Below are 16414 nucleotides of genomic sequence, written 5' to 3' on the forward strand. Positions count from 1 at the left end.
TTGCTCGCCCAGCCACCGATTGCGTTTACGTGATTTTTGGCTCGGCCAGCTTGCGCAGCCCGTCACAATACGAGACTGGCTCGGCTTTCTCACCCAGCCCCTGATCGCATTTACATGATCAGCTCGGCTCACTCATTTCAGCTTGCTCGCCCAGTCCCTGATTGCATTTATGTGATTGGCTTGGCTCTCGGTTTGGTGAACTGAATGCTGTCGAGGTTCTCCTTCTTTTAGGAGATTCAGCTCAAGTGAACTTTTCGCTGTCTTCAGGTTAGCGCTTTGCTGTGATGTTTGCACTCTCCTTCCTCTGTGTTGCAGTCACCACCTCTAGCTGCTGATCGCCTGCAGTTGGCCTCTCCTGCTTGTACTCCTAGCAGGACAGGTAGAGTGCTCTTTCTCCTTGCCTCTTCCCTCAAACTCTTTCGGTTGCTGCTGGGGGATGTGAGTCGGATAGAGAGGACTCTGACGAGTTTGGTTTCTTATTGGAGTTCCACTACAAGAATCTGCATCTCGGTCTCGGTTCTCAGATTGGCTTGCCGTACATCCGAGTAATCGAGGATGGTTTTCTGGGTTCTGGCGAGTTCCTCCTCCAAGGAGAGGAGAGCGGGAGTATCGTGCCTCAGAAGGACTCGAGGGTCTTCTCTGGACACCCTTGATTCTCATTTCGTAGAGGTCTTCGCTCCAATTTGTCAGCACAATGATCTCGGGGAGAGGACCACGGCATCCCCTGTGAATAACTTCACTGCTCCAAACCCTTGCTGGGGTTTCATTGGGGCTGCCATGGTCCTTTCTTGCTATAAGGGTGTTCTCAACCAGATGAATGCTTTTTCCTTGGACAAGGAGTTCAATTTGGTCTAGCCATCCAATCAAGCTCCTTCCCCTCTTCTTCCTCGACAAAAGCAATTCCTCTTGCCTCGGAGGGGTCTTATGCTGACTAGCAGTTTGTCCTGGCTCTGGCTCACCTGGACTCAGATCTCTCGCTGCTTCTCTTTGCCTCGAAGGGTGTTCCCTCTTGCAATAAGAGGTGAATCTGGAGGACACCACTATGGTGTCCTCCAGGTAGTCTCCTGATGAAATCTGTGATACTTCACTTTTCCAAGCCTTCACCTCCTCGGATACAATCATTCCTGAAGAGGACTCTGCCTTCTAGAGACTGTTCATGTCTGTGGGTGAATCCGCCTACCCAGTACCAGACAGCAACCTGTGGGCAATTCTGGTGCTAAGAAGAGGGACACTGTCCTGATTTGAACTGCCAATGCCCTCCAGGCAATGGCAGGCCAGCCCTTCCTCAGCCCCTAAGAAGTCTCAGGCTTTGAAGGGTGCTCGCAGAAACACCCAGCCTTCTTCATTCCTTTTTAGAAAGTGTGCATACGTGTGTCTCTTTCAACCCTCTGTCCAATCAGAAAGAGGGCAGAGGGAGGAGAGGAGGGGAGAACGCTCAGAATGCGTTCTCCTCCTGCTGGTGCCTTGGTGAAGGAGTGACTGTCAAGTTATTGGACTACATGACAGCAACATAGCCGAGACCTGGTAGTGGATCTCCTTCAGGAGAAGTATCTGTTTTCCTCCGGGTTTCGGCCACCTTTCATCGAACTTCTGTTCCGTCTCCTCTCCTGTGTTGCCGACTTCAGGAGCAGCCAACTCAGCTAGAGCCAGTCATCTTTGGTTTCCTGTCCTCACTGCAGAGCTTCTCCTTCGATTCTCATCATGGAGTATGAAGGAGATCTGCTTCCAGTTCTTAATCCTTTCCTCTCGAAGGATGAGGGAGGATTTAGGCCGGTGCTTGATCGACAGGAACCCCTGAATATGCCCGCATATCCTCGTGACATGCTTCGGTTGTCAGGTGCACCAACTAGGGAATAGGCACACATCTGTAAGATTGTTGTCTTTGAGGGGTGCGACTGAGATGATAAGTACCCTCTCATCAACATCCTGGAACCCAAGGCAGTTTCTGGCTCTCTGAGAGTTTCAGGATCGGTTTTATGAGATACTCTATGGTGTTGTTGGGCAACAGCACCACAGTAGTGGCATATGTCAACAAACAAGAGGGTCTCGTTTCCCTCTTGTTGCTTCGGTAGACTTTGCAGGTGCTCAACTGAACTGTGGTGCACTGTGGAGCCATCAGCCAGATACGTTCTGGGCAATGGGATGTATTGGCAGGTAAGCTCAGCCTCTGGCTCCCTATCATCTTTCTGTTCGCTACCTGGCACAACAGAAGTATGCAGGTCTTCTGGTCCATCGTACCAGACCCCTGGATTCCAATATTGTTCCAGGGAAGAACAAAAGCCACTTGATTTTCCATCCAATAAAGAAGAACCCTACAATGTTCCATTTACTGAGAGAGAATTTGATTCTGCCTCGTCAACATGTATAGATGCAGCCCCAGGCCCCGATGAGGTTCCATGTGCAATGATTAAGCATGTATGTGAGAACACTAAGCTTTTCATAATGAGCATTATCAACGGAATTTGGCATGATCACAGTTTCCCATTTGGGAACTAGCTTTAATTCTAGCCTTTTTAAAACTGGGAAAAGGCAAATTTTTATCTGCAAGCTACCGCCCAGTTGCCTTGACATCTTGTCTTTGTAAGATTATGGAAAAGATGGTCAATAGAAGGCTTGTTTGGGTATTAGAAAAAAACATTATTTTATCACCTGCACAGTGTGGATTTAGAAAAATGCATTCTACTACTGATGTCTTGATTCGTCTCGGGTCATCTATATGTGAATCATTTGCATCAAAGCAGCACCATGTTACTATATTCTTTGACCTTGAAAAGGCTTATGACACAACATGGTGATATGGAATCCTTAAAACCATCCATCAATCAGGACTTAGAGGAGAGTTGCCATTGTTTATTAAGGCCTTTCTGACACGTTAACGTTTTCAAGTTAGAGCTGGTAATACTCTATCAGAAAGTAAGTTCCAAGAAGAAGGGGTCCCATAATGTAGCGTTCTTAGTGTTACCCTATTTGCACTTGCTATCAGTGGTATTTCTCCTCACATTCCTTATGATGTGTTGCACACAATTTCGTTGATGATCTTTCTATATCATTTGCAGGATCAAGGATGTCTGTTATTGAAAGAAAGCTCCAGCTTACAGTAAATAACATCACTAAATGGGCAGATTTGAATGGGCTTAAATTTTCAATTAGCAAAACAGTTCTACTTTTAAGGTTTTAGCTCATGCGTCCTGGGATGCAGACCGTCAAATACTTTTAAGGTTGCATAAAGCCCTGATTTTATCGAAATTGCTGTATGGGTGTGAAGTATATTCTTCTGCAACCCCCAGCAGGCTGAAAATGCTTGACTCTATACATCTTGCAGGCATTAGACTGGCCACTGGTGCTCTCAAGACCTCGCCAATATCAACTCCTTAACCAGTCATCCCTCCTTCGCTCCTGGTATAGGATGCAGAGACTTCCCAGTTCTCTAGCCTTTCAGATTATAACATGCAAAAGGCATTTTAGGCACTATGAGATGCATCCTAAATGTCCACGACCTTAAGGGTATAGACCTAAACAGTTACTTGGCACTTCTGATATTAGTAGAAATGAGGTGCTTACGTATAGAATGTCAGTAACCCTCCATGGAAATTAATAGAAATCTCATTTTGTAAATATTTTTATGGTTTTAAGAAAAATATGACATATAGAAATCCGTTCCGTATTTATGGAACACAGTGAGGTTCATAAGGATTCAACTTGTGTATTCACAGATGGCCCCAAACCATCACTGGCATTGGATTTGGAGTTTTTAGTAATAAGTTTTGCACCAAAGGTGCACTTCCTGTTTTAACATCTATTTTTACGGCAGAGTTGCTTGGGATTGTAAATGCTATTGAAAAGATAGCAATTATTGATGAAACAAATTTTACAGTCTTTAGCGACTGAGAGTGCATTACAGGCACTTAATGTTTTAACTCGACTAACCCCTCAGTTTTAAAAATTCAATAATGTTTGCACCGATTATTATACAAGGGAACACAAATTAGTTTTTGTGGGGTTCCGGCACACGCTGGTGTGCATGGAAATGAAGAAGCTGACAGGTTGGCCAAAACAGCAGCTGTAGATTTACTTCCAAGGAGGTGTCCACTTTTGTATAATGATTTCTTCCCAGGCGTTAGAAAATTTATAATTAATTTGTGTCAAGACTGTTGGAATAGTATAGGAGAAAATAAAATGAAAGAAATTGCACATGTTATATTTCCATAGAAGTATGGCAGTATGCCTAGAAGATGGGAGACGGCTCTTTGCCGCTTAAGGATTGGGCATACTCGCCTACACGCAGCTTTTTGATGGTCAGGGAGAATCGACCTTTTTGTGAGGATTGTCTGGTCCCCTTGACTGTGAGGCACGTGCTAGCTGAGTACCCCAGTCTTGGGGATATTAGAAACTGTTACCTCTCTGAGGTTCTTGGCCGGGATGGCCGGTTCATCCTTGCCAAGATCCTTGGAGAGGATGTGGTGTATGATGCCAGTGGTATTTTTAAACTTACTGTATTGTTGACGCTGGTCTTCTCCCAAAAATATAATATTTCAATCATTTTCTTTTATCTTTTTGATTTGTTCCTACACAAATACGAACCCTTGGTCCTTTACATATGGGGATACTTTCGGCGAAGCTGAACAGGCCACTAAAGACTTACGAGGCATGAGTTGGTATTACTGTACTACCAGCTGGGCATGTGGTTGGTAACAGTGGGAAACCCGCGGTACCAACCGCCCAGATTCACGCATTCACTTTACTTTCCGGCCTTGTCTGATGCGGACGCGTCTTGTGGCTCTAAACCGATTTTATAGCAGCTATGTTGTCCATTTCATTGATATCGGCATCAATGACCCAGTTGTCACGATGCCAGATAACTCAAAATCATTGATTCATTCATTCTTTCTCGGAGAATTTATATCCAAAGCGCACTCCATGGTTGGAGAAGAGCTTTTTCCCTCATGTAAAGTGAAAGCTCATGAGATAAGGGCAGTCGCTACTTAGCGTTCAGATAAATTTATCCCTCGTTTCTGTCTTGCAATCGACTCCTTGGAAGTGTAAGTCGGTGTATGCTTCACATGACGTACGTGATATAGAAACAGTTTGTGATGAGTGCAGTACCTTGGGCCCGTTTATGCGGCTTGCGTGGTGTTTGGGGGAGAAAACGTAGGAGGCAATATTCCTTCCTATTATCTCTGCCTTGCATAGGGTGTTGAGTCCTAGGGAAGCCTGGGAGTGCTATGTACTTGGCGTACCCTCCAAACCTTTTTTAATAGTTGGGTATTGGTGTCTTTTAATATTGTTTGGTGGTTTTGGTGACTGCATATTTGTTCTGCATATTTTGTATGGTACTGCACCCTGGGCAGGGCCAACTTGTATTCTTTGCTAGCCATCGGAATTGGTCCGTCGCTGCAAAGTACCCACTAAAGTAGTAGGCGCCCCAGGCTGTACCGCCTCGCCTCTACACGATAATATGGCAGTATCAACCAGAGGCTTATCAGTAGCAACAAACAAATTTTTCAAATTTTTTTCTCAAATTCATTACCTCTTTTAATGTTTTGGGGTAGATATGTCCACGCTTCCCACCTCCTATCAATGTGGGAATTAGCTATGCAATTACTGAGTAAGTTACTTTCATAAAAAGGACATTTTCATAATAAAATAAAGTTGTATATATACTTAAACAGTAATTACTGGAGCCTTCCCTCCTTCCCTCGTAAGGATATAATGGGCATAAACACACTGAGCTCTTTGCGAGGTTGTTCCTCTCTTTCCTCCGAACATGGGCGGGGTACGTCACCTGCCCCAAAACAAATTAGCTTGACCCACAAATTTCAAAATTTTAGCTGCCGAACGAGTGAAACTAATAGCTGTGTAATTACTGGGTAAGTATATATATAAAACTTTATTTTATTTTAAAAATGTCATATTATGGTGAAGTTGATGTAAAATATACATGCCAGCCTATAAAGAGTGAATAAGACCGTCCAAGTTTTGACGTGGAATGTGGAAAGAAGAGTATTAGGGAAGAAAGTATATACCACTGCATACTGCAAAATTGCTGATGATTCTCACATATCACTCAGAATCTACATGAGAATCCATACTAGAGAGAGACCATATCCTTGCACTGAATGCCGGGGTACTTTTACTCACTGAAATCATCTCGACACTTGCATGACTTTTCATACTGGAGAGAAACCACTCGCATGCTCTGTATATCAAAGAAGTTTTTATCCTCATTCTGAAAGTCTCAAAATACACACATCAGAAATCATACTGGTGAGAAGCCATTCACTTGTTCTGAATGTCCAAAAAGTTATACACATTTGAATAGCGTGAAATTACGCATGAAAATTCATACTTGAGAGAGGCCTTTCACTTGCACTGAATACCAAAAAGGTTTGTATCATTCCTCTCCTCTCAAAGTGCATATGAGAACCCATACTGGAGAGAAGCAGCCATTCACCTAGCTGAAGGAGTTTTCTCTATCCCATTTTTCTAAAGGAACATTAAAACTCACACCAGGTAGAAATTATTTATATACACTGGGTGTCCAGATAGCCTTTTCATTAGAACCACTTCAAAATGAACATGAAATTCGTGTAAGAAAAAGCCATTCTTTTACAAATAGATTTATAATACTCTCAACTCATGAAGGAAAGATGCTGTTCATTTGATTGTTAAAATTAGAGTAAGTCGGGAATTTGTGGTAAAGGCCGAAGCTGGTTGAATTGTCAGCCAACTTTGTCCTGAATAAATTTGTTGAATGAAAACAGAATCCAAGGCTTTTTTATTTCTTTTGAGATCAATTGTGTCCAAATGATCATTGTATTGTGATATGTGTTTTAGAGTGGAAAAAAGCTCATACGGTAAAACATGAAATTATTTTGAATTTCTCATTCTGTGTCTTTTATGAACGGTGCTATTCAGAACGTGTTTTTCTCAGATTTTTTAAATTTTATTTCAGAGTATTCCAAACGGAGGAAAATTTCAACAGATCCTAACTAGGATTGAGAATTGTAAATGGAACATCCCGTGGAAATGCTGTTAATCAAAGAAGAGAAGGAGAATTTGGAGGAGGACCTTACGGAAAACACAGACGAAGGCTCTTTCTGTGCAGATCCCTTAGAGGTCAAGGCAGAACCAGAATTTTTTGACCACAGTGAATTTGATGCGAATTGTTCATCCCAATCTATTAAGTACGAGGACAGCTCTCCGACCTGTGACAGTGAAAGCGGAAAGAAGGTCTGTATTGCAGAAGAAAATAGACATTTGGGTAGAACGGAAGTATTTTCAAGAAGAGGCAACACAGCGGGGAAGCGAATAACGTGTGGTGAATGCCAAAGGACATTTTCGCAGATGCGCAGCCTGAAATCCCACATGAGATCTCATACAGGAGAGAAACCATATACTTGCTCTATATGTCAAAGAAGTTATGTTGAATCAAGTAGTCTCACAAAACACATGAGAATTCATACAGGAGAGAAACCATTCACTTGCTCTGTATGTCAAAGAAGCTTTGCTGAATCAGGTTTTCTCACAAAACACATGAGAACTCATACAGGAGAGAAGCCATTCACTTGTTCTATATGTCAAAGAAGTTTTTCTGCCTTAGATAGTCTCACAAAACACGTGAGAACTCATACAGGGGAGAAACCATTCACTTGCTCTGTATGTCAAAGAAGTTTTTCTCAATCAAGTAATTTCAAAAATCACTTGAGAATTCATACAGGAGAGAAACCGTATACCTGCTCCATATGCCAAAGAAGTTTTTCTCAGTCAAGTACTTTCAAAACACACATGAGAATTCATAAAGAAGAGAAACCATATACTTGCTCTATATGTCAAAGAAGTTTTTCTCGTCAAAGCGATCTCAAAATACACATGAGAACTCATACAGGAGAGAAACCATTTACTTGCTCTATATGTCAAAAGAGTTTTTCTCAGTCAAGTAATTTCAAAAATCACTCAAGAACTCATACAGGAGAGAAACCATATACTTGCTCTATATGTCAAAAAAGTTTTTCTTGTCAAAGTAATCTAAAAAAACACATGAGAACTCATACAGGATAGAAAACATTCACTTGCTCTGTATATCAGAGAAGTTTTTTGTGCTTCAAGTCATTGCAAAACACACAAGAATTCACACTAGACAGAAACTATACTTGATCTTTGTCCAAGTAGTGTTTCTAATTCAAAAATGTTCAAAGTACACATTGGAAATCATTGTAGCAAGAGGACTTTCTCCAGTCCTAATGTAAAAAAATGTTAGACAATTTTAAATACTTTGAGATAACTCTTGAAAATTCATAATATTTAGAGGGCAATTAAGTGTACTGAATGCCAAAAAATGGTTTTTAATATTCCTCTGCTCGCAAAAATCTTGTGAGAACCCACATTGGAGAGAAGCCATTCATGTCTCGTGAATGCCGAAAGGAGATATTTTGAATCAAGGTGTCTCAAAAGGTGTGTGAAAACTCTTACTAAAAAAGAAGTCATACACTGTAAATGCACTTGGTTTCCAAGAAGTCTTTTCATTAGGTCCATCTTAGAATGAATGTGTTAACTCGGAAGAAAGATGTCATTCTTCCACACAATGTTCAAACAGTTTTTCTCTTGTAGATTCATAACATATGCAAGAACTCATTTAGGATAGATATTGTTCTTTTACACAGTGTGTTATAATTTTGTCTTGTCATTGGTTCTGAATGCCAAAATAATGTTTTCTTCAAGCGTCAAAATGCACAAGCAAAGTCATTCATCAGAGATGTTGTTCAGTTGTACTCACAGATTTGTTAATTTTTTGCATCCCAATGTAAGTTGCACTGGATGTCGAGATAATTATTGTGAATTTATCTGCAAAATCTATAAAAAATATTAACAGCAACCTAAGGGACTATAAAAAGTAATAACCACATTCATATTTTCAGGATCCAGTTAATGTTTACAGGGAAGTTACTCTGAATCTGTATCACAGATGGTGCTATTGAGAGCAATTGTTTAATGTACCCTGTTTTTTTTTATTTCTGAGTACTCCAAACGGAGGAAAATTTCATCAGAGCCTAACTAGGATTCAGTATTGTGCATAGAACATCCTGTGAAAATGGAACCTGACGAATCGTTATCATTGCTGTCAGTCAAAGGAGAGAAGGAGAATTTAGAGGAGGAGCTTACTGAAAACACGGATGAAGGCTCTTTATATGCAGATCCTTTCATAGAAGGCAAGGCAGAACCAGAATATTTTGACCATAGTGAATTATTATTATAACTTTTTTTGGCATTTGGACTCATTGAACACTGTACAAGGCTAGGTTAAGAAATTTTCTGGTGTCTACTTCACTTTTCTTGTTCCCGTGTAGCACTTTTTGTATGATTTCCAAATTAAGAATTCGTTTTGTCATTGGTTGAAATGAATTTTTCTTCCTTTTGTTATTCGGCATTATGTATATTCACTTTTATATGTAGTTGTAAGCTTGAATATTTCCATGAAATGTCATTCTTAGTGGAAACAGAGAGATTGGTTTTTTCATTAAACATCAATGAAAATTTGGTGCAGTTTTATTTGATTACTTTTTGATAGTGTGTTCTTGGTTTTAATATTCTACAAGGAATGTGATACAGCATAAATTCTAATGCATTGCATTAGCTCACTAGACACAGTGGACTAACTGTATTACTGTATTTTGTTTTAAGCTAACCAGCCAGAAGTGTTGAGAAAGCACTTGCTTTGTAAATGACTAAAGTACTGTATTCTGTTTTAAGCTAACCAATCAGAAGTGTTGAGACAGGACTTGCTTTGTAAATTACTAAAGTACTGTATTATTCTGTTTCAAGCTAATCAGATGCAAGTCCTTCCCTTCTCTCTAGCAAAGGGAGAGAGAGCTGACAATAAAAGAAACCTGTTGGTTGTTATAGCCTTCTATTGTCTTGATACTTTGGGTTCATCCAAGCTCTTGTTGAAATGATGACACAAACTCATTAATTCAAAAGGTACCAAAATCTGGCAGCTGAACATTCCATATGTTCAACAGATCAGAGGCACGGGACTCCTTCCTCAGTGCTTTGAGACCAGGAAGAGAGGCCCAGGTGAGCAGAACTACCAGCTGGTTCAGAGATTTACCCAGAATCCACCCGCCAAAGGGTAAGTCTCTTAAGTAAAGACCGAAGGTTTGTATTTCTGCAGGAACAAACAACAATTTTTAAAGTAATTTGCATTTTTCCCAACATACAAACCTGAATGTCTTTCCATTTATGGCCCACCTCAGCCCCCCATCATTTTGATACCTGGACCGAAAGGCAAAGTGGAGTGTGGACCGATGTGTGGGTGGGGCTTCCACCCCTACTGTCGGTAGCTAACTACTTTGTTTGAAAGTCCTCAAGCTAAAAACTAAGTAAAGATCTAAAAGTTTTACGTTAGGAAAAATACAATTTACTTTAAAAATTTGTAGTTTTGAGAAGATTTTTACTTCATTTTTCCTATTTACATCATATTACCAAAGTAATACAAGATTTTTTATACTGAAAAAAAGATCAGATATTGAAAATATTTGACAATAAACTACTGCAATATAAGATATGACAGTTTGCATTAATGACTGAATATTTTGTTTGCCACTACTGTACATAACATTGTTAATGTAGAAATAATTTGTGATGCTATTTTGTTTTTTAACTGATATAACTGTGTGTGAAGTCTCGTGTCAGTTTGATTCCTTAGTGGTGTGAGAAGTCCTTTTTTTTTTTTTTATAGTATTTGAGATGCAGTATCATTGAAAGCAGGCTGAAAATGAGCTGGGATTATTTTGAACTTGCAAAAGACCTGGGTGCAACCTACCATTCTGTGAGATGCTGTAGATTTTGGGATAAAATGAGTGAAAATTGTTTACTTCAGTGCTTCCTCTCATTCTGGCAATTTCACTGTCTGAAGGTTTGGCAATACTACAGTAGTTGGTTCATTCTGAGAGCTTTTCTTGGATGAAACTGAATATTCATTGACATAAAACTGACTCTGTTTCAAAGCTGTGTATTCATCATCCTTTGAGAATGGAAGCTGAAAACTCGGTTTTGCCTTCAGTCAAACAACGTAATGACAGTTTGAGGGATGAGCATACCAGAATCACAGTTAATGGATCTATATAGGTAGATTCTTCCGTAGAAGAGTGAAGAAGACCATCCAAGTTTTGACGTGGAATGTGGAAAGAAGAGTATTAGAGAAGAAAATATATACCGCTGCCTACTGCCATTGCTGGTGATTCTCACACAGTACTTACGTCATGCAGGACAGTATTTCACGAGAAATCATCTCGTAATATTGATGAAAGTAATGGCAAAAATGTGGATATTTTTATTTTTATGGAAAACCAACGTGGTGGGGAAACCAATAACTTGTGCAGAATGTCAAAATACTTTTTCTCACTTGAGTCATCTCAGAATCCACTTGAGAATCCATACCAGAGAGAGACCATATCCTTGCACTGAATGCCAGAGTACTTTTACTCACTTAAGTCATCTCAACTCTCACATGAGAACTCATACTGGAGAGAAACCCTTCATTTGGTCTGTATGTCATGGTAGTTTTCTCGTTCCAGTAATCTGAAAATGCACATGAGAACTCTTGCAGGAGAGAAACCATTCACTTGCCTCATATATCAAAGAAGTTTTACCCTTTCAAGACATCTCCGATTCCACGTGAGAACTCGCACAGGAGAGAAAGTTCTCACTTGCTCTTCATGTCCAAGTACTTCTCATTCTGAAAGTCCCAAAATACACATCAGAAATCATACTGGAGAGAAGCTATTCACTCGTTCTGAATGTTGAAAACGTTATACACATTTGAATAGTGTGAAATCACACATGAAAATTCATACTTGAGGGAGGCCTTTCACTTGCACTGAATGCCAAAAAGAGTTTTTATCATTCCTCTCCTCTCAAAGTACACCTGAGAACCCATTCTGGAGAAAAGCAGCCGTTCACCTAGCCGAAGGGGTTTCTCTATCCCATGTTCTCTAAATGCACATTAAAACTCACACTAGGTAGAAATTATTTATATGCAATGGGTGTCCAAGAAGCCTTTTTATTGGAACCACCTCAAAATGAACATGAAATTCGTGTAAGAAAAAAGCCATGCTTCTGTCAATAGATTTATAATACTCTCAACTCATGAAGAAAATGCTTTTATATATGTAACTTACCAAGTAATTTCATGGCTGTACTTTTCTACTCGCACGGCAGTTAAAAATTTGAAGTTAGCATTAGCGGTTCGTTTGGTTATAGCGTAGGTAACTACTCCGCCCTCTATCGGGGAACAATAGGTACAACGAAACAGAGATAGCCACTTCTTTTTTTTTTGGCTCGGCGTCAATATCGAATGTTTTGTAGGTTGAATTTGAAGTTTTTCTAAGCTTTTCCTAAGGATCTGGTGAAGTATTGATTGTTTTGGTAGCTGTTCAGCTTAGCCTAGTGGATTTTCCGCAATTTGTAAGGCGGTTGCAAGACTTGGATAACCAAAGTAACCTACGATAGTCATACGATCGGTGCGAAATGTAGAGGACAAGAATGTTCAGTAGATCTCACTTGTGCGATGGATGGGATGAGATGAAATGGAAGGTTCTTAGGTCTCATTTGGACAAATTAGATAGAGATAGGAAGAGGAAGGTGGATGTTAGAGGCAAAAGTAGAGCTCAGAGTGTAGAACCTGTCACTAACATTCAGCTCATTGACCGTAACATTCCTCCTCCTCCTGGCCTTGTTTTAGCCCCCATCCTTAGTCCTCCTAATAATTCTCCATCAACTCCTATTCCTATTCCGAACCTGATGCCATAGCCAGCCTCGAGAGTAAGTTTGATTGCAAATTCGATTTTGTAGTTAATACTGTGTCAAAGTTGGGTGAATCACTTGAGGTCCTCATGCACAAAGTACAGAGTATTAAGCAAATGCCCGTGCAAGTGCCAGTGTCAGTGCCAGTGGAGGAGGTGGCTGTCCGTCTCACTGACACTGCCAGATGAAGGTCACTGTCACATTCCCCTGATCCTGGGAGTAGACATACCAGAAGTCCAAAGGAGGTTAGCGGGGTTTGCCCACGGACAGTTGGCCCCTCATCCGACTCAGTGCTTCGTAATTCTGACATCCGTTGGAAAGGCGTCACAGTGAGCGCCCACCAGTTATCATCTGACTCCGATAGTGACTCCAGTGTGAATAAGAGGCATTTTTGGTGCTTCCCAGGAGAAACTCGTCCCTTGAAGAGATGTCATGGAAGAGAGGCCTCTCCCATTTCACCAAAGCGTGCTAGAGTTCCTTCTGCTAGCCCGCAACCAGGTTGCAGTATGTGGCGCAGCCCCATTTGCCATTTGCCCGAGCAATCTCGTGCAGAACTTCAGTGCTCAACTCCTAAGCGCTCTTCTAAGAAATGCTCTTCTTCTTCTGGGCGCCCACATGAGTGGCTAGATTGTTCGCCAGAGCACCTCCCTGTCTTCGAGCGCCCGTCTCATACTCTAAAATGCCTGTCTCAGACTCCAGTGCGCCTGCCTCATTCTTCTGAGCGCCCGCCTTGAGCCAGCTCGGCACCAACTTACAAGCGCTCGGTGCCATCTGGGCGCCTGGCGCCAACTGACCGCCCAACGTCTACTGAACTCCCACCCTCATCTTCTTCACCTGCTCTCATGCCTGAAGATCCTTCTTTCGCTCATATGAAGAAGCAGTTAGAAGATGTACTGGGCCTACTTCATAGGGCCCCCACTTCACATAAGCCTTCTCAAGACCTCGCATTGTCTCCTGTTTCTTCAGCAGAAGAAGAAGTAGTACAAGAGCCTCCTCCTACAGCGTATGCTTCCCTGATGAGGTATTTGTTGGCAACCTTCCCTTTCACTTCCAACCAGCTGTTCCAGTGTCACCCGCTTCCACTTTTCTGATGAGAAACCAAGCGGATTCAGTTCCTCGTTGGGCGAGCGGGTTCCGTTCTCAGCTAGCACTCTGCTGGCCGCGAGTTCGAATCTCCGACGGGCCAATGAAGAATAAGAGGAATTTATTTCTGGTGATAGAGATTCATTTCTCGCTATAATGTGGTTTGGATTCCACGATAAGCTGTAGGTCCCGTTGCTAGGTAACCAATTGGTTCTTAGCCACGTAAAATAAATCTAATCCTTCGGGCCAGCCCTCTCTAGGAGAGCTGTTAATCAGCTCAGTGGTCTGGTTACTCTAACATATACTTAACTTTTTTTTAGTTTGCGCCTACCTAAGATGGCTCTCTTCATCTGCAAGAAAGGCACTCAAGGAGGTAGAGGATTGGTTGTCTGTGAAGAGGGAGCAAGGGAAGGCTGCTTTTGCCTTTCCCCCTGCAAGACTGACGCCCAGGAGGTCATCTCTTCTACTCGACTGGAGAAGCTCCATCCTGGGGAGGTGCTGCCTCCTCCCAAGGTGACTTCTCAGGTTTGATAGGCTCGGCTTGATGTTCGGCATTTTCATCGGCTAAGGTTGTCTTCGCTTCATCGCAGTTCAGCCACCTTGTGAAGCACTTGTTCAAAGTACTGGAAGTGTTTAGCTTTCTGGACTGGTTGATAGGAGCACTCGCTAGGAAAGTTGAAGATCACGACATTTTAGTGACTGACTTTTCAGTGGATTGGCTGGACAGGGTATCCTGTGCAGACAAGGCAGTGAGGGATGGCTCCTCTGAAGTAGTGGGTCTTTTCGCCATCGGAGTATTGAAGAAGAGGGAGTTGTGGTGCTCCTTCACCACGAAAGGAGTGACATCTGTCCAGAAGTCTGTGCTTTTGTACTCTCCCTTGGACAAACAGTATTTGTTCCCTCAATCAGCAGCTGAGGAGATTGGGACCTATTTGCAGAAAAAATCGACCCAAGACCTGCTTGCACAGTCACTGAAGCACCCGAGGATCTTTCTGCCTTTTTTGTTAAATCTGTCTCTCCTCTGCAGCAGCATCCCTTTCAGGGGAGTGGGGAGGGGCAGACAGAGTTTCTCGAGACCCCGCTCCAAGGTGTGTTTCTCCGCAAGGACCATCAAGAGGACCTCAGCCAGACCTCTACCAAAAAAAATGACTTCCCTATCCTTCGTGCACCTGCAAGGACCAGACTCCCTCTTCTGGAAGAGGTGGAGTACCAGAGGCACAGAACTTTAGATGGACAAGGTTCCCAAAGACGGTTACTCGATCCCTTTCTTGGAGTACCCTCCTCTCGTGAATTTGCTGATCGCATTGATGGCATACTAGCAGGGCTCCAAGCAGTTCATAGCTCTCACAGAGGAAGTGTCATCTCTCCTAAGGAAAAGGGCCATAGAAGTAGCGGAGGACCAGACTTCAAGAGGATTCTACAACTGCTTGTTTGTGGTCCCCAAGTCATCAAGGGGATGGAGACCTGTCCTCGATGTAAGTGCTTTGAACTTGTACATACAGAAGACGAAGTTCAAAATGGAGACAAATCAGTAAGTGTTAGCCTCCATCCAGCAGGGTGACTGGATGATAACATTTGACATGCAGGATGCATATTTCCACATTCCAGTACATCCTGAAGTCCAGGAAATAACTGAGATTTGTTTTTGAGGGGCAGAGTCTTCCAGTTTCGTGCTGTGTTTCGGTCTCTCCACTGCCCCGCAGGTACTCATGCGAGTCCTATCTCCCCTCGTGAGGTGGCTTCATCTAGGTATCAATAAGCTTATACCTAGACAAGACAACTGGTGTTGCTCTGGGGTCACCAGTGTGAGAGTGAAGTTTAAGCAAAACCATAGGTCAGGTTATAACTGATATATTCATCTAAAATTCACACAAGTCACAAACCCTTGTGAGCTTTAATGCAGTCCCAACCTTTGACAGGTGAGGAAAAGGGAATCAGCATAGTCCTCTGTTTTTTCACAGAGGCAAACATACAATTATATAAGTATAAAACATAAGACTGTGAAATCTATGTAGATAGCTAAATGAATGGTGTTTTGATACATAAACTGGTACAATATCAAGGAGGCGAATATAACAGCATCGGAGATATTCACTAAAAACATTGTCTTGTGTCAACTGCATGCCACTTTCTTCGAGGTGTGGTGTGATTCATTGGCGGGTAGGCCACGTGGTTGAACCTGCGCGCCTACTTCCCTTACTTTATCAAGAAAATAAAGAGGAATGGTCTGCTAACATCCTATTTGCAGATCTGCCAAAAGAAGAAATTGAAAATAGGAAGGAACTGGTAAAAGATGTATGGTATTACAGAGACTATAATCTTCAACAAACACAAGCAAAGGAGGAAAAGAACTAGCAATGGAGCTGCTTCAAAGGCAAATCCAGTTTATTACCATTATTCCTACTGCTTCTTCTTCCCCTCAGCAGCATCATTTTAGGCAAGTACGGTGAGATAGTCCGAAGTCATCCGAAGGTTTAGCCCGAAAGTCAGCAGGCCCGAAGTCCGAAGGTCCGAAGTCCGAAAGTCAGAA

At 41.9% G+C, this 16414-nt stretch overlaps 2 protein-coding genes across 2 annotated transcripts in view; both read left to right on the forward strand.

Moving 5' to 3' along the window:
• The window catches only part of LOC136838237 (zinc finger protein 79-like), a 41669-nt gene extending 32135 nt beyond the window's left edge, over window positions 1-9534 (forward strand). Inside the window, exon 3 of the mRNA XM_067103100.1 lies at window positions 6953-9534. Coding sequence (XP_066959201.1) covers window positions 7009-8058 — 1050 coding nt within the window. The 5' untranslated portion in view covers window positions 6953-7008 and the 3' untranslated portion in view covers window positions 8059-9534. The remainder of the gene's footprint in view (window positions 1-6952) is intronic.
• The window catches only part of LOC136838228 (zinc finger protein 271-like), a 526618-nt gene that overhangs the window by 440285 nt on the left and 69919 nt on the right, over window positions 1-16414 (forward strand). The gene's annotated exons all lie outside the window — the stretch shown is intronic.

Source organism: Macrobrachium rosenbergii, unplaced genomic scaffold (assembly GCF_040412425.1).
Source record: "Macrobrachium rosenbergii isolate ZJJX-2024 unplaced genomic scaffold, ASM4041242v1 282, whole genome shotgun sequence".
Taxonomy (NCBI): domain Eukaryota; kingdom Metazoa; phylum Arthropoda; class Malacostraca; order Decapoda; family Palaemonidae; genus Macrobrachium; species Macrobrachium rosenbergii.